General features: G+C 44.4%; 1 protein-coding gene and 1 pseudogene across 1 annotated transcript; both read right to left on the bottom strand.

The window, feature by feature from the left end:
• Positions 1–7,171: 7,171 nt before the first annotated feature.
• On the bottom strand, positions 7,172–9,786 carry LOC119358947 (eukaryotic translation initiation factor 2 subunit beta-like). The gene is made up of 7 exons (XM_037625321.1): positions 9,702–9,786; positions 8,947–8,998; positions 8,789–8,856; positions 8,547–8,692; positions 8,321–8,463; positions 8,117–8,202; positions 7,172–7,513 (listed from the first exon to the last, which is right to left on the bottom strand). Exons 1-7 carry the CDS (start codon positions 9,714–9,716, stop codon positions 7,442–7,444), a joined length of 582 nt encoding a protein of 193 aa, XP_037481218.1. The 5' UTR covers positions 9,717–9,786; the 3' UTR covers positions 7,172–7,441.
• Positions 7,853–7,941, bottom strand: LOC119359896 (annotated as a pseudogene).
• Positions 9,787–24,262: the final 14,476 nt, after the last annotated feature.

Below are 24,262 nucleotides of genomic sequence, written 5' to 3'. Positions count from 1 at the left end.
TTGACCAATTCTTTACCATTCCACCAAAGTATAAAATGGAAAACAAAATAGCCAGACACATTCCTGCAATTTTTTTAATTAATAATATAAAGAATATAGTGATAACAAAAATAAATTTTTTATTATGAATTCATGCACCAGTCTATATTTGTTGGAATACGAAATGGAAATAAACGTCGCCATTTAGATATATCGGAATTCCAACCAAGCAGCTTTATTTCGAGTGCTTCTTTGAAATCCCTTGCAAAACTTTTTAATTTCAATGCATGCCTCAAATTCTAATAGAGTGCATGTGTGTTGTCATGGGCTTTTAAAATATTTTGCTGGAGTTAAATTTCACATGTAGAGACAATATAACACACACACACACACAATTGCATAATAATTGAAGTCCACTTCACTTGCAATGTAACAAAAAGGAAATTGACTATGTATACATATAGAGCAACGATCCAACTAAATTTGTTACCCCTATATGCTTGTTGGAATACAAATGTTACCATCTGGAATTCTAGCCGGGTTGCTTTATTTCGAGTGCTTCTTTGAATTCCCTCACAAAACTTTTTAATTTCACTAAATGCCTTTGAGTTTTACACCCTGGCGACTATGATGTATGAATAGGGACCGGAATATATAGAAGAGTGCATCTTTGTCGATGACGTACAAGATGTATCATCCGATGACTGCATACAGAAAATGAATGTACAAGTGATAGCTATTTGAAACAACAATAAACCATGACAACAACAGACAAAAGACCATACTTACCACCATGCACGGTGAGATATTGTCTATCCCAGGCTAACTATCAAACAAAGTTGCCAATATTTGAACAGTTTCCTTCACATGAAACTTTTGATCTCATGTTGAATCTAGCATCATGGTGAGTAAAAAAACTAAAAGGCATAGGACAGAAAATAGATCCTAATCAACCTAAAAGGCACATGATGAAAATAGATCCCTCTCGAGTGCATACCACAACTGCGTAGGACAAAAATTGATCTTAATCAACCTAACAAAAAGGCACAGGAGGAAAACAGATCCTAATCAACCTAAAAAAAGGAATATGTCTTATCCCACACGCACCCTTCTCTTTTTCTGTCAAACCCTCCCCTTTCTGCTCAGTTTCATGTCGTAGCGGGACACTTCTTGCTGGAGCCCCCTCCTTTGGAACTGGTTAGATATGCCGACCTCACCCTCACCACACCGTACCTCCCCATGGACCTCACACTCTAATAAAATGCCCGTGCGTTGCTACGGGCTTTTGAAATATTTTACTGAAGTTATATGAACATAATGCATGTGAAATTTTCATCTATTGAAAAAGATAGCTAGTAACAATCGGATAATAATTGAATTCCACTTCCCTTGTAATGTAATTTGATAAAAAAAGGTAACTAAACGATGTATATATAGAAATCAATGATCCAACTATTAATATGTTACAAATTAAGATCTGATTGATGGGCTTAAGATATTCTTGCACAATGTCAATGTTGTCTTTAGCTTCATTCGCATGATATTGAGCAAATATAATAATAACTTCTTACTCAACTCATAACCACCTGCTCAAGCAATATATCTAGCTAGTACGAATATTTTATGTGAAAGGTCTAAAAATATGCAAGGAGAATACTCATCGTGCAAACCAGATGAACCAGTTCTTTATTATTTCATGAGAACATAAAATCAAAATCAAAAATAGCCAAACACATCCCGCAATTTCCAAATTAATGTTATCTTGAATACAGTGATAAGAATTATAAATGCGTGTATCTTGAATGTTATGGTAATGAAATATATAAATGTATCCATCCATGCTCATTGGAATACTAACCAGAAATATACTTTGTCATCTAGATATGTCGGAATTTCAGCCGAGTTGCGCAATTTTGAGTGCGTCGTCGAATTACCTCGCAAATCTTTATAATTTCACTAAATGCTTCAGAGTTTTAATCTCTGGTGACTATGATGTATGGATATGGTCTAAAACATACACACAGCATGCATGTTTGTTGCTGAATGTACAATATATTTCGGTCTATGGATGCATATAGAAGATATAGAAAATAAATCTACAAGTGGTAGCTATTAGAAACCATAAATCATGACAGTAATGGACAAGAGACCGTACTTACCAAGTCGCCCCAAGCATGCTATCAAACAGTGTTGCCAACATTTGAATATTTGGCTTCACGCGGAACTCTCTCCCCTCACATCCACGTGTTTCCCTGTCGCCGCCCTTCCATCGATGGTGTGGCGCATCCTCCTCTCCCCTTCACGGCGTCGACCGACCCCCTCCTCCCCCACCATCTCTCCTCCCCCTCTTGTCAAGCCCGTCCCATGTTGTCCCCATAGTCTACCTTCTCTCAATAGTGTCGCCCACATCCTCCTCTCCCTTCCACGACATCGTTGGCCTCCTTCTCTGATGACAACCCCTACCGCCGGCACATCAGCACCGAACCCGTGCGCCCTCGTCATTTACAACGGGCACAAAGGTGTGACGCGGTGAGGGAGAGGGGATGGCGCCCTCGTCGTATACATAGTCAGATCATTACAAGTCAGATCATTAATCCCATAAAAGGTATACATAGTCAGATCATTACAAGTCCAAACTATATCATCAGCAGGGCTTGGATTGGTACAAACACGTGTGTTGACCGATACTGAATTTATCATAGGTAGAGATAGAGACTCCATAGAATTAAAAGCTAGCAGCATGATCAACCTCATTGAGCAGCAAGAGAAGGGAAGAAAACGACAATTGGGAGGGCTGAGTACGGAAGCAATACACATACGGGGAGAAGCAGCATAGTTCACATCTTCAGGTTGAGTGGAACATCTGGTCTTGTGGCTTTCCCAAGCTTCAAAGCTTTCGATGAGTGCAGGCCACTGCACCGATGCGGATGCACCCACGGCAAGCACCGACCCGCACCTCGGTCAGGGCCGTCCATGGGGGGCGTGGGTGTGACAGTTAGTGTTGATGCTAGAGCAAACAATGACTAAACGTAGCAGATCAAAACAAAATTGAGCTATTCAACACACATCAGAACTGACCTGCATAAAAATTATTTGTTTACTCATTAAAGTTATCTCTAAACCTATGTTGATAAAACATGATCATCACTTAATTTTCGTTTTGAAAAACTAACACGACAATCCCACAGCTAAGTTTGTCTCTAAAATAAAAATAGAAAACCTAGATGTATGCATTGCTCACAACTATCCCCCTTATGAAACACAAACCTGCACTCCCTCTGTCGACAGATCTCTTACGCATGCCCTCCTCACTACTCCGAGGAGATGATTGCATAATTATTAAGAGGTTGAAGAATTGTATAATTTTTTTTACCCACTCTGAATCTACTGCTGCAAAACTTACACATTCATGCCTTTCCCTTTAATTAGTATTTTTTTAAATGCATAAAGAACAACATGGACGGCCTGCTAGTTGCATGAAAACTCCATGAGAACATTGGGCAGATAAAGGTCCATCACCACCATGAATTCTACAGACAATCAACTAAATTAATTAGTCAATGGGCTTGGAGAGAACGAGCAAGCCAAAATTAGTGGTTTAATGGCGGGTCACCCAACTATTCAAGAAGAAGGCGGCGTCGAGCAACTACCGTGCATCCGCCTGTTTCCTCCCACATTGGGGCGGCTGGCACCGATGTTGACGCCCTTCTGCTTCCCTATAAGGCATGGGGCACCTGGATCAAGAAATTGCTGGTTGACGCATGGATAGGGCAAGAAACTTGCTCACATCAGACTGTCCAGGTTGAAAGCATTATTAGAAATCTGATGTTGGCGAATTAGACTGGTATGAACAACAGAACTCAAACGAAACAAAGCCGCGGGAAACCCAACGGTGCAGCCAGGAGCAAATCAAGAATCCCTAGAGTGGTCGTTTTGAACACATACACACAAATAATAATGGCAGATTGATGATAAGCTACACGCACCACTACAGTTTGTACGCACTGCTTGGGTATCCTGCAAATAAAACAGAGGTAATAAATTCCTTATAGCTAATCACATGAATATAGCAAATTGATTACCTGTGGTTTGATTCCATGTGCTCTATCCAAAATAGATCAAATATGCAGGACATCCTAGGCTATGAGTGGTCAGCTGTAGATGCTGCTGCTTGTGCTTTTGCACCAAAGGGGCCTGAAGAGCCCCATCTCCCTTCAACAACCTCTGAATAGTAAAGAACATCATATAACAAGTAATTAGGAAAAAGATAGTCTAATCGAAATCAATTCGTTCGAATAACCATATGTGCATAGTGACAAGAGTATGTTTCACAGGGGGATTGCAAAGTATGTTGCAGCCTCAGAAGCAAGCTTCATGCGTTGCCGATGCTCAAAATTGATGTATATATATTAACCCCACCGTCCCAATAAGGTGAATAAATCTGCAAAAGAAATAAACTCGGCTTAGACCCAAAAGTAAGCTAGCTTAAAAGAAATCCTTACTGATGGCGCCAGTCATATAGGATTGCCCATAGCTTTTGCACTTTCTCTCTGCAATCAAAATCAATCACCATGACATAAATCTGAAGTTGTTGCTCAGGATGAGAAGGAAAGTGATCTACGAGCAACACTAGACCTGGACCTAGAACCACTGGCTCACTTAGAACACGAGTTAGTCGATTGTTGTGATAAGAGTAAGGGTTGAGAGTGAGCGGGGAGAAGGTTAGAGTTTGTCTGTTCAGTTACAGTTCTGAGCAGAATAATTTTTCTATTTTAGAAAATGTGGCAAATTGCATTTCATCAGAGATGGCTTTGCTGTAAATTGCATGATTGAGAGGTTTTTATATATTTTTCATCAAGTCGTACAATTTTTTTCTTTGGATAGAAAGGTAAATGCATAGGTAGGTTGATTCAAGAGTTAATAATGGACATCATGGCGTATCAATTGCATGGACATCATATTTTTATTTTGTGGTAATGCATGACATTCAAATATATGTTACAACATGACAATGACTCGGAAGACATCGGATATGCCTTCTTGGCTCGGAGGGTGTCACGGGCGGCGCACGCCTCCTCGCCTAATAACGGTGGCCGGGGACTCCACCTTGGCGGTCCGTGGTGGAAGTACAGTGTAAAGAATAGAGGGTGCCATGATGAAGGTGAGCCGGGTGTCATCTGGTTCGGACTTCCACATTTCTCATCCACATGTGGGATGGATTTAGGGGAGCCCGGACCATCTAGATGCTTGGATTTTGGGGAGCCTGCTAGGCACCCATTTGATGTCTGAACATGCTCGAACATATGAGAGACAAATGCACTTCGGACTTGGAGGCGACATTAATTATTTGTTTGATGTGTCATTGTCAGGGTGATGTAATGTTAAAGTATGTATACAACGACACATATATGCATGGAGCTTGTAAAAATTATATATTAGACACGATTGGTGTTGAACCATCAAAATATGTGTGCTCCCGTTGCGACGCACGGGCAATATAACTAGATCATGTGTAAAAGTTAGTTAAGTTGAGCCCAAATTAAATTGAGTCGTGGAAGAGGAAGAGGGGGGATGTGTGTGAGAGAGAGAGAGATCATGGGTGGGAGAGAGAAGGTGGGGGGGAGAGAGATATGAAGGGTGGTATATAGAGTGGGGAAAGCGAGAGGGATATGCATTTGTATTTATGGGTGCAATAAAACAAATTAAAAGGTCTGTGGCAACGCACAGGCATTCTACTAGTTTCTGTTAAGATACTTCGTTGGTGTGCATGAGCCGTGGCACGAGCCGACGTCGCTCCTCCGCGATCGCAGGTGAGGTGGCCGCCGTCTGCGTTCGCTGGAGCAGGGACCCACTGAGCCTCCTGGCCGCGCATCCAACCGCCGCCATCATCGCAGGCCTGCAAATAATTAGGGATTAGGAGAAATCCGTCACGAATCACCACCGCCGGCCGCTGCCCCTCCCCTACATGCCTACACTAACGGGTTGAAGTCCGTGGAAAAACGAAAAATTTCGGTGGATTTGGTGAGCCGTGAACGTACCTCGGGCTAGGGTTCCTTGTTCGCCTTTCCCAACGCCAAAAGAAGGGGTGGGGTGAGGTGTTTTCTTCTTGTTGTTTTTGAAATTCGGCAACCTTTATTAAACAATAATCATGTTACACGAGAAGGAATAAGAAAGTCAGAAGGATGTTCGCACCACTCCTCAGATAATTTTCTTCTTTAACTAGCTCGAGCAGGCGAATGCACAAGAACATTGCTTTCCCGTGCGTAGTGTACTATAATCGCCCTGCTGAAAGAGCTCATAATCTTCTGTCACTCATCAGTCACCACGGCTCCTGATGCTTGATACTCTGCGGGGTCAATGATTTTTTTCGAAAACGATGATAAACCCGGCCTCTGCATCGAATGATGCACACAACGATATATTATTAAGAGAACAAAATTCAGCGGTCGAACAACATTGACCTGGACAACCATTAATCTTATGATAAAAGGCAATCTAAAAAATACACAACTTCTAGGTTACGCCTTGAAGAAGGAATTGTCACACATGCGTCGATGATGACAAGTCCGCCACAAGGTTGATCTCGGGATTATTGTCCCCAAAGCCAAGTTTCGAACCACCACCTTCATCAAGAACACGATGTAGACGCGCATCGATATAGCCTAATCAGAGATCTTGTGTTTCCACTCGAGAGCATAAACTCACCATTGAAGCCGCCTCTATCATCATCACTTGTCCGGCTACCGACGTCTCGATAGTTGAATACCTTTGAAGAAGATGCCAGAAGACAAAGACGTCCCATACGCCTCGCTTCCCATCACAGGTCGTAGCATCTTCGATCCAGCAGCGACGGGCTAAACATGACACCTCCGCTAGAACCACCATGCAGCACCTGCCGGCAGTAGGCCTGATTTGACGACTCTGCATGAGTCGTGCGAAGCATCCGTCGGCTGCCACACAAACGCGCTCACGCTGGACTCCCCGGCCACCACCCTCCTCACAGCCAGCGGACACGGTGTTGACCTACATCAAGCCCGCGCCACACCTCCATGAACTGAAGCCCTCAAGCTCTAGCTAGGCTGCAAGACTAGCTCAGTTCAGTGCACCCGAAACCAGTGCGCGCAATTTTTTTTATCTAGTTCGCTCACTGTCTGTCGCACGGCCTGTAATATTACACACCAACTCTTTGGCGTCTTGTTTTATATCATGGTAATGGGAAGTTTGAAACATAAAAGGGACTGCAACATCTGTCGTTTTGAATTGGTAGATAGTGCTATAACTTGACACCATAACATGCTCACCTCACATAGTACAATCTTTTAATAAACCTAGAAATTAATCGTGATTTCGTTATGAGCCGGGTCACAAATCTGAAACTCATTTGCGATGCAAAAAGGAAAAAGGAAACGCATGTCTACACATGGGTGTAGCGAGCTAGACGATCTAGAGTTTTGACCAATGTTCAGGCGTTGCGACGACCAACATGTGCGACAAATCCAGCCTTGATTCGATCGACGGACCTTGAAGACCCACACTACAGAAAGAAAGAAAAAAAGGCAGGGCACATTCAGAGTTGCAACCAAAAGTTTCTTTGGATGATGGAAAAGGATACAATAGTAGTAACAGAGAAAACTTATTTTCACAAGAAACCAGATTTCCACAAGCAGTTGTTTTGTTATTAAAGCGGAATGCATGAAACTATAACAGGATTCCATGTAAGATAGAGAAAAATAAAAAGGTAGTACTCCCTCCGTTCCGAATTATTTGTCGCAGAAATGGATGTATCTAGATGTATTTTAGTTCTAGATACATCCATATCCGAGACAAGTAATTCCGAACGGAGGGAGTACATGCCAAGAACTATTAACATTGCTTATGCCTTGGTTATTGCAATTTTATTCACCACCTAAAGTACTTGTCAAACAATGTAGGCAATGAAGTTGCAACTCATCATTTTCAGAAATGATAGGTGGGTCATGGCATGGTGAATTTGCATTTAATAACAAATATAAAGATACTGTATGAGGAATCATATGTGGTGATAAATAGCAAAATGTTCAACATGGGATTGACAAATCATGTGGAAGGAAACAGGATGTAACCAAATACTTATATGCGCCTAGATATGACATTTTACCTGCTCACAGCGAAGGAAGAAGAGACGGTTTTCCTTGGTTATAGTGGTATCATGGCCCTTACATCCATTGCAGATGACATACGCATCTGAAAGGTTTTCATAATAGAAAAGGTCACAAACAGCCCACCGAATTCAGGAAACCATTTGTTCTAGCAAGGGCGCACTTCAAACACTGAAGCAATGAAATAGCATGAGGGCACTTACTGATGTATCTCCTGAGGATCGATTCAAAGGATTTCGGAGCAAATCTCCCTTTGATCACCAACCTGTTCTGCCCATCAATTGAACCGCTTGTTGCCATCTCAGAGAGGAAAAAATCCATCACGTGATTAGGGTCCCTACGCAACCTGGAGATGTAGATTTGCAGATGGTTAGTTTGTCAAAATCTGGCGAAAGTGCATTCCAGATAAAGGCATGAACAGAAACACACGTTTTACACGACTCCATAAAGTTCACGAATACCGTCTTCCTCGTGCCCTCCCTAAGAATCGTAGGAGGGCACATAACCACTTTTCCTCTGTTCACGGCGAGATCTGGATTGTTTCCAGCGATAATGTTGAACACTCTATCCAGTAGCTGCAAAATAAAAAAAATCCAATAAGTCAATAACAAATAAGTAAAATTGCATGGTTTTAATTTATTTATTTTTTGTAAAAGAAACTACAGAGGCACCTCTTGATAGTCGCTGTCGGTTCCCCCTCCAATTACAATGCCTTCTTCCTCCTCTACAGCTTGATGATCTGAAGAGCATGGAATCGGATACGTCAAAACAGAGGCCACGATTCACGAAGAGTAAAGATAAAAAATATCAACATTCATATGAACTGTACCTAGAATGTCCCGTCCATCTCGCATGTCAGCAATAGATGTGCCAAGCTGAACCTGAAATTTGCACGACGAACAAAGTTAAACCCTCAGTTCAGTTTCCGGTCTTCAAGTGTTTATGGATTCGCTTGTTTCTTCTTCACCCCGGAAGTATACTGAGCTCGCCTTAACTTTTGGACGACACTTTTGTGACCAAATTAACTGATTATAAAACGAACCCTACACAAAAAGTTCCCATGCTAGAAACCTAGAGCCCTAGAAAAAGTTCACAGTTCAAAGCCCCGTACAGACACTGGCTGGCTGAGTACGTCGGCGCAATGCTTCAGAAATCCAATTATATTGAAACTAAATAAAAGCTACTCCCTCCGTTTCAGTTTACAAGTCTGCGCGTACACCTAGGTTGCCAATTTTATCACTCTAATTATAACACAAAAATTATACCGTTTGAAAATAGAACATCTGAAGTTTATATTGATATATTTTTTTGTAATATATGACTTGTATTAGGTTGATCAAATCAACGATCTAATAGTACATGCACGCACTGTAAACTACTCCCTTCGTCACATAATATAAGAACATTTTTCAATCTATGTTAGATTGAAAAACGTTTTTATATTATGGGACAGAAGGAGTAATAGAGAAGGAGTACTCCGACGGAACCGAATTGATCATGAAAGTCGAGCTACGCGCGCGTGCGGCAAGCTCTGCTCTCTCACCTCGGGCCCGTCAAAAAGAAAAAGCAAAGTAAGTAGCTCACCTCGGAGGCCGCCATGGCTGCGGTCGGCGTCGTCGGCTCCTTCCCGCGGCGCGGCACGGCTGGTACGTACGGGGCGGCGATCGATCGGTCGAGCGCGCGCGAGAGAGGGAGAGGGTTTCAGTCCGCGTTGGGTGTGGTTTCTCTGTCGCCAAATCGATCTCGCGGCTTCTGATGATTGTTTCTCCGGCCTCCATGCGGTATGTCGCTATATATACGCTGACGAGGGAGTAGCGGAATATGGTAGCGCGTCCCGCAAGTTTCCTCCTGAACCTTTTTCCTTTTTGATTGGTGGAGAAAAAAAAGAGGAGCTTTTTCGTTTGCGTTTCATTTTTTTCGTTCTTCGTTTGCCTCATGGCACGCGGAAATCCGCTGCCGCACCTGGTGGGCCGGCCCATGAACACGCAGCATATTTGTAGCGCGAAAAACCTTCTAAAAATATTTGCTCCCGTTGCCTGACCATTAAGAGCGTGTTTGGTTGCTGTGCGCTACAGTATCTGCGTTGCATACCCTTTTTCACTTAGTCTGGCTCTGGAAAACAGTCTCATATGCGACATTTACGAGTTGTTTGGTTGCCTGCATATGGACTTCCTGCATTAGGAGATCAACTTTGGCACGTTGTTTGATTACCTGCATTGTCTTGAGGCATGCAACTACACACTGTTTGATTGCCTGTATGGGGTATGATTAAGAGCTAACACTTGCACTTAGCACACAAGGTTAATAGCTAGCAGAGGAAGGGGGAGAAGAAATGCAGTGTGCGCCGGACCATGACGACTGCGGTGGATAGTGGCCATGGCGCCGTGTATGACATGATGACCATGGAGTCGTGGATGAGCGACCCCATCGGCGGCACGACAAGCGACACTGTCGGTGAACTAGTTGCGGTGCTCGCGCAAAGACAGTTGACAGAGGAGGAGAATGCAGTGCTCGCGCCATGATATCGTCAGTGCAGTGGACGAGAGAGGAGGCTGAGATGATCGACGCTGGAAACGACTCCAGTGTAGTAGGGCGAGAGAGAGGAGGCGAAGATAATCGACCTCGCCAGCGGCGTGGCGGACTGCAGTGTGCACGGAGGAAGAGGACACAAGAAAGCAGTGTGCGCGCCATTGCGGCGTCAGTGCAGTAGGAGGACGACAGAGAGTAGGCCGAGATGAGCGACGCCGGAAACGACTCCAGTGTAGTAGCACGCGAGCAAGGAGATCAAGGGGAAGGGCTTCGGCCTCGAGAGGGACGAATAGGAGAGCTCTGAGCAGATGATAGAGGAGCTCGACATGGCGGCATCAGTGCAGTAGACTGCTATTCAAAGAGAGATGAAGTTATGATCATCGAAACCAAAAACTTACATCACTAATGTTGTGAGGAATTGCGAGATTAGGCTGCTGGTCAAAGGAAATTTCAAATGATCAATCGTTCGCGACGAATCTGACAAAATTCGTTCAGAATAGCTCCAAACGGGAACACGATATTAAGAACTTACGGCCGACGAAACTACAAACCGATCGCCTGAATGAAACCGTAGCATCGAGGTGCATATTTTTCATGTAGAGCTTACCTCGAACCGAAGCACCATTGTGTAGATCAAAGGGGGGAGATTAGACATGAGCTTACTGGAGGTTGAAGAAGACCTCACGTAATCACCTCACATCCCTCCCATCTCTCACTCGCTTGCGCTCGCCTCGGCCTGGCTGGTGAGAAACTGCCGATCTGAGCGTTTCCAGTGAGCCAGGCCTAGAGATGCTTTAAGTTTCATGCTATGCTGGCCCAACAGTAAAACGAGGCTACCAAACGGCCCGTTTGTAAGGGCATTTTATCCCTTAGTTGGTTTTGGTGATTGATGACAATACTTTTGCGGACTAATCATGTGCATCGAATATTTCAGATATATATTGACTAGGCACAAGATGTTTTGGTTTCCCTCGAAGGCTATGGAAGACGGCGTTTCTCTACGTTTCTTTTCGATGGTATTGAGTTGTAGGGAAGCCGTACTATTAAGAGGGGGTCCGCGTCGGAAAGGGTGGGTGGATTCATCACGTACACATGTTCCTTTGTACCTCCTTTTCTTCTAGCCTTTGGAGCATCCTATGTTTTCCTTGTCTATGCGAATATTGCTCGTGCTTGCTGAACTAGGGTGTGCGGTAGTACTATTCCTTAGAGCGGTAGTACCGCAGGCCCTTGCGGTAGTATCGTCCGCCGGTGCGGTAGTACCGCAAGCGCCCACGGTAGTACCGCTTCCTGGCAAGCGGTAGTACTGTGGCCGGAGTCCAGATGTTGTCACCCTCTCCCTAGTGGGTGGCACCCATCACGGTAGTACCGTGCTACTGGGCACGGTAGTACCATGGTATCTGGCTTAGTACCGTGGTAAGGGGCGGATGAAAATTTTTTCATCTGCGCCTAGCATGGTAGTACCGCTGCTGGCTTACGGTACTACCGCGGCGGGTTTTTGCATCGACTCCAACTCTGCGGAAGTAGCCACGGTTGTAATTTACTCCCTCTATTTTTGTATACAAGGCCACAAACTCATATTACAGGTACTAAGATAAAAATCAGTGCCATGTTTAAGTCAATGTTGCAAGCTAGCTTGTCACCCTGTTTGTCGTGTTAATTAATGTGGTTTTTCTCTCCCACGCACAACAAGCCAACTCTCTTACTCCTCATTGGTTGATTAATATTGGGAATGCAAGCTAACCTTCTCACTCCCGCATGCACACAAGGGATATTAATGTCCTCGGGTGCTAGTACGAGGCAAACGCCATCAATTTTGCCTCGATTAATATTAGTGGCCTTGTATAGTTGCAAATTGTAATTTTGATAGTGGCCTTGTATACAAAAATGGAGGGAGTATTATATATGTTCCTTCCCATCTCTGGACAGTCCATGCCTTGCGGTAGTACCGCAAGGGGGCGCGGTAGTACCACGCCAGCAGTACTGCCGCCCTCTGCCTTAGTGCATTTTGGGCTATTCTGGTCTCTGCTGCATGGGCGGTAGTACCGCGGGGCCCTGCGGTAGTACCGCGTGCCCCTGTGGTAGTAGCACTCCTCTGGTACGGTAGTACCGCGTTGCGCAGGCTGAGTTGGTGGATAACGGTTGGATTTATTCTTCTACTATATAAGGGGTGTCTTCTTCCTCTAGTTGACTACCTCTTCCACCTCTAAGCTCCATTAATGCTTTAAGCTCCATTTTCGCCCAATCTCTCTCCCTAGCCAATCAAACTTGTTGATTTGCTCGGGATTGGTTGAGAAGGCCCCGATCTACACTTCCACCAAGAGAAATTTGATTCCCCCACCAATCCCTAGCGGATCTTGTTACTCTTGGGTGTTTGAGCACCCTAGACGGTTGAGGTTACCACGGAGCCATAGTCCATTGTGGTGAAGCTTCGTGGTGTTGTTGGGAGCCTCCGATTAAGTTGTGGAGATAACCCCAACCTTGTTTGTAAAGGTCCGGTCGCCGCCTCCAAGGGCACCAATAGTGGAATCACGACATCTCACATTGTGTGAGGGCGTGAGGAGAATACGGTGGCCCTAGTGGCTTCTTGAGGAGCATTGTGCCTCCACACCGCTTTAACGGAGACGTACTTCCCCTCAAAAGGAAGGAACTTCGATAACACATCCTCGTCTTCACCGGGTCCACTCTTGGTTATCTCTTACCTTTACTTGTGCAAGCTTATTAGTGTTACTTCTTTTGCTTGCTTGTGTGTTCGTTGTTGTTGCATCATATAGGTTGCTCACCTAGTTGCACATCTAGACAACCTACTTTGATGCAAGGTTTAATTTGGTAAAGAAAAGCTAAAAATTGTTAGTTTCCTATTCACCCCCCTTTAGTCAACCATATCGATCCTTTCAATTGGTATCAGAGCCTCATCTCTTTACGAAGGACTTTGTCGTCTGAAGAGTATGGTTGACACCATAGACGGTGTGGAGGAGCACTCCGATGTGAATCCGATCTCGTCTACGGGTGATGGGGGAACCTCGGCCTCCCGTGAGGAATTCAATGTAGCCTTGGAGACATTGAAAACCTCAATGACGACCGAGGTTGAAAGCATGTTTACTAAATTCATTGAAGGGCTTAAACTATCCACCGCACCATTGAAAGTGGGTGATCCCACTGACAAGGTGACGGATGCTAACTCCGACAAGGGGGAATCTAGTAGTGAAAAGGCTCCTTCTTCTGGTGGTAAAAATGGCACCGGCATCTTTGCCCATGTGGAACCACCACTTGTTTATGGTGGACCGATTCCTTCCACTCATTTGAATCATGGCGGTCCTCCCCCTAAGATTGTGAAAAATGAGGACTTTGATTCTTGGGTTTATCGCTTTAAGCGTCATTTAAATCATGTGAATACTAATCTTTGGAGAATCATTGAACAAGGTTTCTATCCGCATGACCCAAGCAACTTCACACCTCGAGAAGCCACAGATAATCAATTCAATGAGAATGCTCTCTTGATCATCCAAGATGAAATTCCACCCTAAGATCTACCTCATCTTCGGCCATTCGCCTTCGCCAAAGATGCATGGCTTTGTGTTGTCTCTCTCTACCGGGGAAGCGCAAGAATTCAATGCTCCAACTATGAAGTAGTGCAAGATGAAGCCAATGAGTTTGCTATGAAAGAAGATGAAGAACCTCGTGAGCTTTATTGGAGAGTAACCAAACTCGCGGTCTCACTCCGAGATCATGGGAGCAAGGACATGGATGACAATTGGATCAAGCGCAAATTCCTCAAGGCAATGATGCCTTACCACAAGGCCATGCCCTCCGTCATTCGTCAAAGGCCCGACTTCCACACCTTGACCTCAAGTGAAGTGTTGGATGAGTTTGTGGCTATGAACATCTTGGACAAGACCGCCGACATGTGGTGCTTCGCTCTCAAAGGGCAAAGAAGCCCAACCTTGCATTGAAGGCCAAGGTTTGTGTTGAAGAAGAAGAAGAAGAAGAAGAAGAAGAAGAGGAAGAAGAGGAAAGCAACCCCGAAGATACAAAGTATGCCTATCATGAACACATGGCACTTGCTTCAAGGCAATTTTGGAGCAAGAAGAACTCAGGGCCAAACTTCAACAAGAACAACTCAAGTGGCACGAAGAGCAAGCAATGTGTGAGGACTTGCTACAATTGTGGCAATGTGAGCCATTTTGTTGCGGAGTGTCCGTATGAGAAGAGGGAAGACAATGGTGGCAAGCTCATCCGAAAGGACAAAGCCAAGTCTTTCCCCAACAAAAGCAACTTCACCAAGAAGACCCCTCACAAGGCGTTGGTGGTTCAAGAAGAGTACCATGAGGATGATGATGATGATGAAGATGGTGAGTCAGTTGCCATGGCCTCCGTTGCCATTGCAAAAACTCCACGAGTGTCTCTCTTCGACTCACCCAATGAGAACATCACCGCCAAGTGCCTCATGGCTAAAGCCACCAACAAGGTAACCCCCAACATCAAAACTACCATCATTAATAATCCTTCCTTGACGGATCGCATTGATGAATATGAGGGATCCAATGTGGAGGAAAATGAGTTTGAGTCCTTTATGGGTAAACTCAAGGGTAAATCCAAGAAGCATTTTGTTGCTCTCTTGGAACAACTTGGTGAAGCCAATGACATGATCGAGGCTCACGAAGATACTATCTCCAAGATGGAGGGGCATAGTCGTGACTATGTCGATGAGATTTCGGATCTTTCCAATGCTCTTGAGGAAGAGTGTGGTCTTCGTTTGGCTCTTGAGGAGTCACACAACGTTGATCACGCTAAGTTAAAGAAAGATTTTGATCATGCTCTTGTTGTCTCTCGTGTGCTAAACTCCAAGAAGGCCAAGCTTGGGGTTGATTGCTAGACTCAAAGAGGAGTTTGACCTACTTGACAAGGCTCACAAGGTCTTGAAGGGTGCTCATGCTAGCCTCAAAGAGTCTCATGATCAACTTCAAGTAAAGCTAACCAAGGAGAAAGCCACTTTTCCTCATATGATGTTAATTGATAATGCAAATGCTACTAACCCATGTTGTGAGCATGTGTATCTTGTTGAGGAGAACGCTAAGCGAAAGGTGCAACTTGAGAAAGGTCTTGTGTCTTGCATACAAGGCGAGAAGAATCTCAACGACCTTTTGACCAACCAAAAGGGAGTTGTGGCCAAGGAAGGGATTGGGTACGTGCCCAAGTCCAAGAACAAGAAGAAGAATGACAAGGCCAAATGACCTCCTCCTCTCAAGCAAACTTTTGTGAAGGAGGGAGAGGGTGCTACTAAGGAGAAGGAGAATAACTCCGTGAGGGGTAGTGATGCCAAGAAGGGCAACGCTTCCATTCCCAACAAAGCCGGCGACTTTAACCCTTCTTATGTATTGTGTCGTGCTAAAGATGGGCATGTTTATGCCAAATTTGTTTGTTCTACTTATGAGTACATTGAATGGTCTATTTGGGTTCCTAAGACCCTTGTTACTAACATCAAAGGACCCATTACAAAATGGGTACCTAAAACCAAGCATTGATCTCTTGTAGGTGTTTGCTTCCGGTGGGGGATCATGGTTGCTCGATAGTTGAGGTACTAATCATATGACCGGAAGCAAGGACTTGGTGGTGGACGTGCAAAAGATTCCATCCATGCCCACCAACTCGAGTGGGGTGACGCGTCGTCCTCTAAGGTATTGGGACTCGGCAAAGTTGTCATTTCTCATGATCTTACGATTGAGAAGGTCATGCTTGTTGAGTCCCTTGCATACAATTTACTTTTCGTTCATCAACTAGCACTTATGGGCTTTGCCACTTTCTTTGATATTGATACCGTGGCCCTCTTGTGGAGCAAGACTCTTAAAGTAGCCTTTGTTGGGCATGTCGAGAACGGTCTCTATGTGATTAACTTTTCGAGCTAAGGTTGACGTGGGATGGCTTTGGCATCGCCGTTTAGCTCACGTCAATATGAGATCTTTGCAAAGTCTTCTCAAGGGGGACCATGTCCGTGGACTAACAAATGTTAGTTTTGCCAAAGATCATGCTTGCAGTGCTTGTATCGAAGGAAAGCTACATGAGAACGCTCACCCTGTTGGGATTCGTAGTAATTTCAAAAAAATTCCTACGCACACGCAAGATCATGTGATGCATAGGAACGAGGGGGAGAGTGTTGTCTACGTACCCACGCAGACCGACTGCGGAAGCGTTGACGCAACATAGAGGAAGTAGTCATACGTCTTCACGATCCAACCGATCAAGTACCGAAACTACGGCACCTCCGAGTTCGAGCACACGTTCAGCTCGATGACGATCCCCGGACTCCGATCCAGCAAAGTGTCGGGGAAGAGTTCCGTTAGCACGACGGCGTGGTGACGATCTTGATGCACTACAGCAGTAGGGCTTCGCCTAAACTCCGCTGCAGTATTATCGAGGAATATGGTGGCTGGGGGCACCGCACACGGCTAAGGAATAGATCACGTGGATCAACTTGTGTGTTCTAGGGTGCCTCTACCTCAATATATAAAGGACTAGAGGGAGGGGAGGCTGGCCGGCCACAGGAGGCGCGCCAGGAGAGTCCTACTCCCTCTGGGAGTAGGATCCCCCCCCCCCAATCCTAGTTGGAATAGGATTCCTTGAGGGGGGAAAGACAGAGAGGGGGCCGGCCACCTCTCCAAGTCCTAATAGGACTAGGGGAAGGGGGGAGGCGCACAACCACCTTCGGCTGCCCCTTTCTCCTTTCCACTAAAGCCCAGTAAGGCCCATATAGCTCCCGGGGGGGTTCCGGTAACCTCCCGGTACTCCGGTAAAATCCCGATTTCACCCGGAACACTTCCGATATCCAAACATAGGCTTCCAATATATCAATCTTTACGTCTCGACCATTTCGAGACTCCTCGTCATGTCCCCGATCTCATCCGGGACTCCGAACTCCTTCGGTACATCAAAATGCATAAACTCATAATATAATTGTCATCGTAACCTTAAGCGTGCGGACCCTACGGGTTCGAGAACAATGTAGACATGACCGAGACACGTCTCTGGTCAATAACCAATAGCGGGACCTGGATGCCCATATTGGCTCCTACATATTCTACGAAGATCTTTATCGGTCAGACCGCATAACAACATACGTTGTTCCCTTTGTCATCGGTATGTTACTTGCCCGAGATTCGATCGTCGGTATCCAATACCTAGTTCAATCTCGTTACCGGCAAGTCTCTTTACTCGTTCTGTAATACATCATCCCGCAACTAACTCATTAGTTGCAATGCTTGCAAGGCTTATGTGATGTGCATTACCGAGAGGGCCCAGAGATACCTCTCCGATAATCGGAGTGACAAATCCTAATCTCGAAATACGCCAACCCAACATGTACCTTTGGAGACACCTGTAGTACTCCTTTATAATCACCCAGTTATGTTGTGATGTTTGGTAGTACCCAAAGTGTTCCTCCGGTAAACGGGAGTTGCATAATCTCATAGTTATAGGAACATGTATAAGTCATGAGGAAAGCAATAGCAACATACTAAACGATCGGGTGCTAAGCTAATGGAATGGGTCATGTCAATCAGATCATTCAACTAATGATGTGACCTCGTTAATCAAATAACAACACTTTGTTCATGGTCAGGAAACATAACCATCTTTGATTAACGAGCTAGTCAAGTAGAGGCATACTAGTGACACTAAGTTTGTCTATGTATTCACACATGTATTATGTTTCCGGTTAATACAATTCTAGCATGAATAATAAACATTTATCATGATATAAGGAAATAAATAATAACTTTATTATTGCCTCTAGGGCATATTTCCTTCAGTCTCCCACTTGCACTAGAGTCAATAATCTAGATTACACTGTAATGATTCTAACACCCATGGAGCCTTGGTGCTGATCATGTTTTGCTCGTGGAACAGGCTTAGTCAACGGGTCTGCAACATTCAGATCCGTATGTATCTTGCAAATCTCTATGTCTCCCACCTGGACTAGATCCCGGATGGAGTTGAAGCGTCTCTTGATGTGCTTGGTCCTTTTGTGAAATCTGGATTCCTTTGCCAAGGCAATTGCACCAGTATTGTCACAAAAGATTTTCATTGGACCCGATGCACTAGGTATGACACCTAGATCGGATATGAACTCCTTCATCCAGACTCCTTCGTTCGCTGCTTCCGAAGCAGCTATGTACTCCGCTTCACATGTAGATCCCGCTACGACGCTTTGTTTAGAACTGCACCAACTGACAGCTCCACCGTTTAATGTAAACACGTATCCGGTTTGCGATTTAGAATCGTCCGGATCAGTGTCAAAGCTTGCATCAACGTAACCTTTTACGGTGAGCTCTTTGTCACCTCCATATACGAGAAACATATGCTTAGTCCTTTTCAGGTATTTCAGGATGTTTTTGACCGCTGTCCAGTGATCCACTCCTGGATTACTTTGGTACCTCCCTGCTAAACTTATAGCAAGGCACACATCAGGTCTGGTACACAGCATTGCATACATGATAGAGCCTATGGCTGAAGCATAGGGAACATCTTTCATTTTCTCTCTATCTTCTGCAGTGGTCGGGCATTGAGTCTTACTCAACTTCACACCTTGTAACACAGGCAAGAACCCTTTCTTTGCTTGATCCATTTTGAACTTTTTGAAAACTTTGTCAAGGTATGTGCTTTGTGAAAGTCCAATTAAGCGTCTTGATCTATCTCTATAGATCTTAATGCCTAATATGTAAGCAGCTTCACCGAGGTCTTTCATTGAAAAACTCTTATTCAAGTATCCCTTTATGCTATCCAGAAATTCTATACCATTTCCAATTAGTAATATGTCATCCACATATAATATCAGAAATGTTACAGACCTCCCACTCACTTTCTTGTAAATACAGGCTTCTCCGAAAGTCTGTATAAAACCAAATGCTTTGATCACACTATCAAAGCGTTTATTCCAACTTCGAGAGGCTTGCACCAGTCCATAAATGGATCGCTGGAGCTTGCACACTTTGTTAGCTCCCTTTGGATCGACAAAACCTTCCGGTTGCATCATATACAACTCTTCTTCCAGAAATCCATTCAGGAATGCAGTTTTGACATTCATCTGCCAAATTTCATAATAATAAAATGCGGCAATCGCTAACATGATTCGGACAGACTTAAGCATTGCTACAGGTGAGAAAGTCTCATCGTAGTCAACCCCTTGAACTTGTCGAAAACCTTTCGCGACAAGTCGAGCTTTGTAGACAGTAACATTACCATCAGCGTCAGTCTTCTTCTTGAAGATCCATTTATTCTCAATTGCTTGCCGATCATCGGGCAAGTCAACCAAAGTCCATACTTTGTTCTCATACATGGATCCCATCTCAGATTTCATGGCTTCAAGCCACTTTGCGGAATCTGGGCTCACCATCGCTTCTTCATAGTTCGTAGGTTCATCATGATCTAGTAGCTTGACTTCCAGAACAGGATTACCGTACCACTCTGGTGCGGATCTTACTCTGGTTGATCTACGAGGTTCAGTAGTATCTTGATCTGAAGTTTCATGATCATTATCATTAGCTTCCTCACTAACTGGTGTAGGTGTCACTGAAACAGTTTTCTATGATGTACTACTTTCCAGTAAGGGAGCAGGTACAGTTACCTCGTCAAGTTCTACTTTCCTCCCACTCACTTCTTTCGAGAGAAACTCCTTCTCTAGAAAGGATCTATTCTTAGCAACGAATGTCTTGCCTTCGGATCTGTGATAGAAGGTGTACCCAACAGTCTCCTTTGGGTATCCTATGAAGACAGATTTCTCCGATTTGGGTTCGAGCTTATCAGGTTGAAGCTTTTTCACATAAGCATCGCAGCCCCAAACTTTAAGAAACGACAACTTTGGTTTCTTGCCAAACCATAGTTCATAAGGCGTCGTCTCAACGGATTTTGATGGTGCCCTATTTAACGTGAATGCGGCCGTCTCTAGAGCGTATCCCCAAAACGATAGCGGTAAATCAATAAGAGACATCATAGATCGTACCATATCTAGTAAAGTACGATTACGACGTTCGGACACACCATTACGCTGTGGTGTTCCGGGTGGCGTGAGTTGCGAAACTATTCCACAATTTTTCAAATGTACACCAAACTCGTAACTCAAATATTCTCCTCCACGATCAGATCGTAGAAACTTTATTTTCTTGTTACGATGATTTTCAACTTCACTCTGAAATTCTTTGAACTTTTCAAATGTTTCAGACTTATGTTTCATTAAGTAGATATACCCATATCTGCTTAAATCATCTGTGAAGGTGAGAAAATAACGATATCCGCCACGAGCCTCAATATTCATCGGACCACATACATCGGTATGTATGATTTCCAACAAATCTGTTGCTCTCTCCATAGTACCGGAGAACGGTGTTTTAGTCATCTTGCCCATGAGGCACGGTTCGCAAGTACCAAGTGATTCATAATCAAGTGGTTCCAAAAGTCCATCAGTATGGAGTTTCTTCATGCGCTTTACACCGATATGACCTAAACGACAGTGCCACAAATAAGTTGCACTTTCATTATCAACTCTGCATCTTTTGGGTTCAACATTATGAATATGTGTATTACTACTATCGAGATTCAATAAGAATAGACCACACTTCAAGGGTGCATGACCATAAAAGATATTACTCATATAAATAGAACAACCATTATTCTCTGATTTAAATGAATAACCGTCTCGCATTAAACAAGATCCAGATATAATGTTCATGCTCAACGCTGGCACCAAATAACAATTATTTAGGTCAAATACTAATCCCGAAGGTAGATGTAGAGGTAGCGTGCCGACCGCGATCACATCGACTTTGGAACCGTTTCCCACGCGCATCGTCACCTCGTCCTTCGCCAGTGTTCGCTTAATCCGTAGTCCCTGTTTCGAGTTGCAAATATTAGCAACAGAACCAGTATCAAATACCCAGGTGCTACTGCGAGCATTAGTAAGGTACACATCAATAACATGTATATCACATATACCTTTGTTCACCTTGCCATCCTTCTTATCCGCCAAATACTTGGGGCAGTTCTGCTTCCAGTGACCAGTCTGCTTGCAGTAGACGCACTCAATTTCAGCCTTAGGTCCAGACTTGGGTTTCTTCTCTTGAGAAGCAACTGGCTTGCCGTTCTTCTTGAAGTTCTCCTTCTTCTTTCCTTTGCCCTTTTTCTTGAAACTAGTGGTCTTGTTGACCATCAACACTTGATGCTCCTTCTTGATTTCTACCTCCGCAGCTTTCAGCATCGCGAAGAGCTCGGGAATAGTCTTGTTCACCCCTTGCATATTATAGTTATCACGAAGCTCTTGTAGCTTGGTGGCAGTGATTGGAGAATTCTGTCAATGACGCAATCATTTGGAAGATTAACTCCCAATTGAATCAAGTGATTATTATACCCAGACATTTTGAGTATATGCTCACTGACAGAACTGTTCTCCTCCATCTTGCAGCTATAGAACTTATTGGAGACTTCATATCTCTCAATCCGGGGATTTGCTTGAAATATCAACTTCAACTCCTGGAACATCTCATATGCTACATGACGTTTAAAAAAAGGTTGAAGTCCCGATTCTAAGCCGTAAAGCATGGCACACTGAACTATCGAGTAGTCATCAGCTTTGCTCTGCCAGACGTTCATAACATCCGGCGTTGCTCCTGCAGCAGGCCTGGCACCCAGCGGTGCTTCCAGGACGTAATTCTTCTGTGCAGCAATGACGATAATCCTCAAGTTACGGACCTAGTCCGTGTAATTGCTACCATCATCTTTCAACTTTGCTTTCTCAAGGAACGCATTAAAATTCAACGGAACAACAACATGAGCCATCTATCTACAATCAACATAAACAAGCAAGATACTATCAGGTACTAAGTTCATGATAAATTTAAGTTCAATTAATCATATTACTTAAGAACTCCCACTTAGAGAGACATCCCTCTAATCCTCTAAGTGATCACGTGATCCAAATCAACTAAACCATGTCCGATCATCACGTGAGATGGAGTAGTTTCATCGGTGAACATTGTTATGTTGATCATATCTACTATATGATTCACGCTCGACCTTTCGGTCTCCGTGTTCCGAGGCCATATCTGTATATGCTTGGCTCGTCAAGTATAACCTGAGTATTCCGCATGTGCAACTGTTTTGCACCCGTTGTATTTGAACGTAGAACCTATCACACCCGATCATCACGTGGTGTCTCAGCACGAAGAACTTTCGCAACGGTGCATACTCAGGGAGAACACTTCTTGATAATTTAGTGAGAGATCATCTTATAATGCTACCGTCAATCAAAGCAAGATAAGATGCATAAAAGGATAAACATCACATGCAATCAATATAAGTGATATGATATGGCCATCATCATCTTGTGCTTGTGATCTCCATCTCTGAAGCACCGTCGTGATCACCATCGTCACCGGCGCGACACCTTGATCTCCATCGTAGCATCATTGTCGTCTCGCCAATCTTATGCTTCCACGACTATCACTACCGTTTAGTAATAAAGTAAAGCATTACATCGCGATTGCATTGCATACAATAAAGCGACAACCATATGGCTCCTGCCAGTTGCCGATAACTCGGTTACAAAACATGATCATCTCATACAATAAAATTCAGCATCATGCCTTGACCATATCACATCACAACATGCCCTGCAAAAACAAGTTAGACGTCCTCTACTTTGTTGTTGCAAGTTTTACGTGGCCGCTACGGGCTTAAGCAAGAACCAATCTCACCTACGCATCAAAACCACAACGATAGTTTGTCAAATAGACTTTGTTTTAACCTTCGCAAGGACCGGGCGTAGCCACACTCGGTTCAACTAAAGTTGGAGAGACAGTCGCCCGCAAGCCACCTGTGTGCAAAGCACGTCGGGAGAACCGGTCTCGTCTAAGCGTACGCGTAATGTTGGTCCAGGTCGTCTCGTCCAACAATGCTGCCGAACCAAAGTATGACATGCTGGTAGGCAGTATGACTTATATCGCCCACAACTCACTGGTGTTCTACTCGTGCATATAACATCAACATAAATAACCTAGGCTCTGATACCACTGTTGGGATTCGTAGTAATTTCAAAAAAATTCCTACGCACACGCAAGATCATGTGATGCATAGCAACGAGGGGGAGAGTGTTGTCTACGTACCCACGCAAACCGACTGCGGAAGCGTTGACGCAACGTAGAGGAAGTAGTCGTACGTCTTCACGATCCAACCGATCAAGTAACGAAACTACGGCACCTACGAGTTCGAGCACACGTTCAGCTCGATGACGATCCCCAGACTCCGATCCAGCAAAGTGTCGGGGAAGAGTTCCGTCAGCACGACGGCGTGGTGACGATCTTGATGCACTACAGCAGCAGGGCTTCGCCTAAACTCCGCTATAGTATTATCGAGGAATATGGTGGCTGGGGGCACCGCACACGGCTAAGGAATAGATCACATGGATCAACTTGTGTGTTCTAGGGTGCCTCTACCTCAGTATATAAAGGACTAGAGGGGGGAGGCTGGCCGGCCACAGGAGGCGCGCCAGGAGAGTCCTACTCCCTCTGGGAGTAGGATTCCCCCCCCCCCAATCCTAGTTGGAATAGGATTCCTTGAGGGGGGAAAGAGAGAGA

This window comes from Triticum dicoccoides, chromosome 2A, assembly GCF_002162155.2.
Source record: "Triticum dicoccoides isolate Atlit2015 ecotype Zavitan chromosome 2A, WEW_v2.0, whole genome shotgun sequence".
NCBI lineage: Eukaryota > Viridiplantae > Streptophyta > Magnoliopsida > Poales > Poaceae > Triticum > Triticum dicoccoides.
Note: the sequence above shows the minus strand (reverse complement) of the source record. Positions and strands in the feature narration are given on the sequence as shown.

Coding starts and splice junctions, on each gene's coding strand:
- LOC119358947 (XM_037625321.1), bottom strand. Junction 8,693..8,788: donor CCGACAGCGACTATCAAGAG/GTGCCTCTGTAG, acceptor TTTATTTTGCAG/CTACTGGATAGAGTGTTCAA. Junction 7,514..8,116: donor TCTTCCTTCGCTGTGAGCAG/GTAAAATGTCAT, acceptor TTCTTTCTGTAG/TGTGGGTCTTCAAGGTCCGT.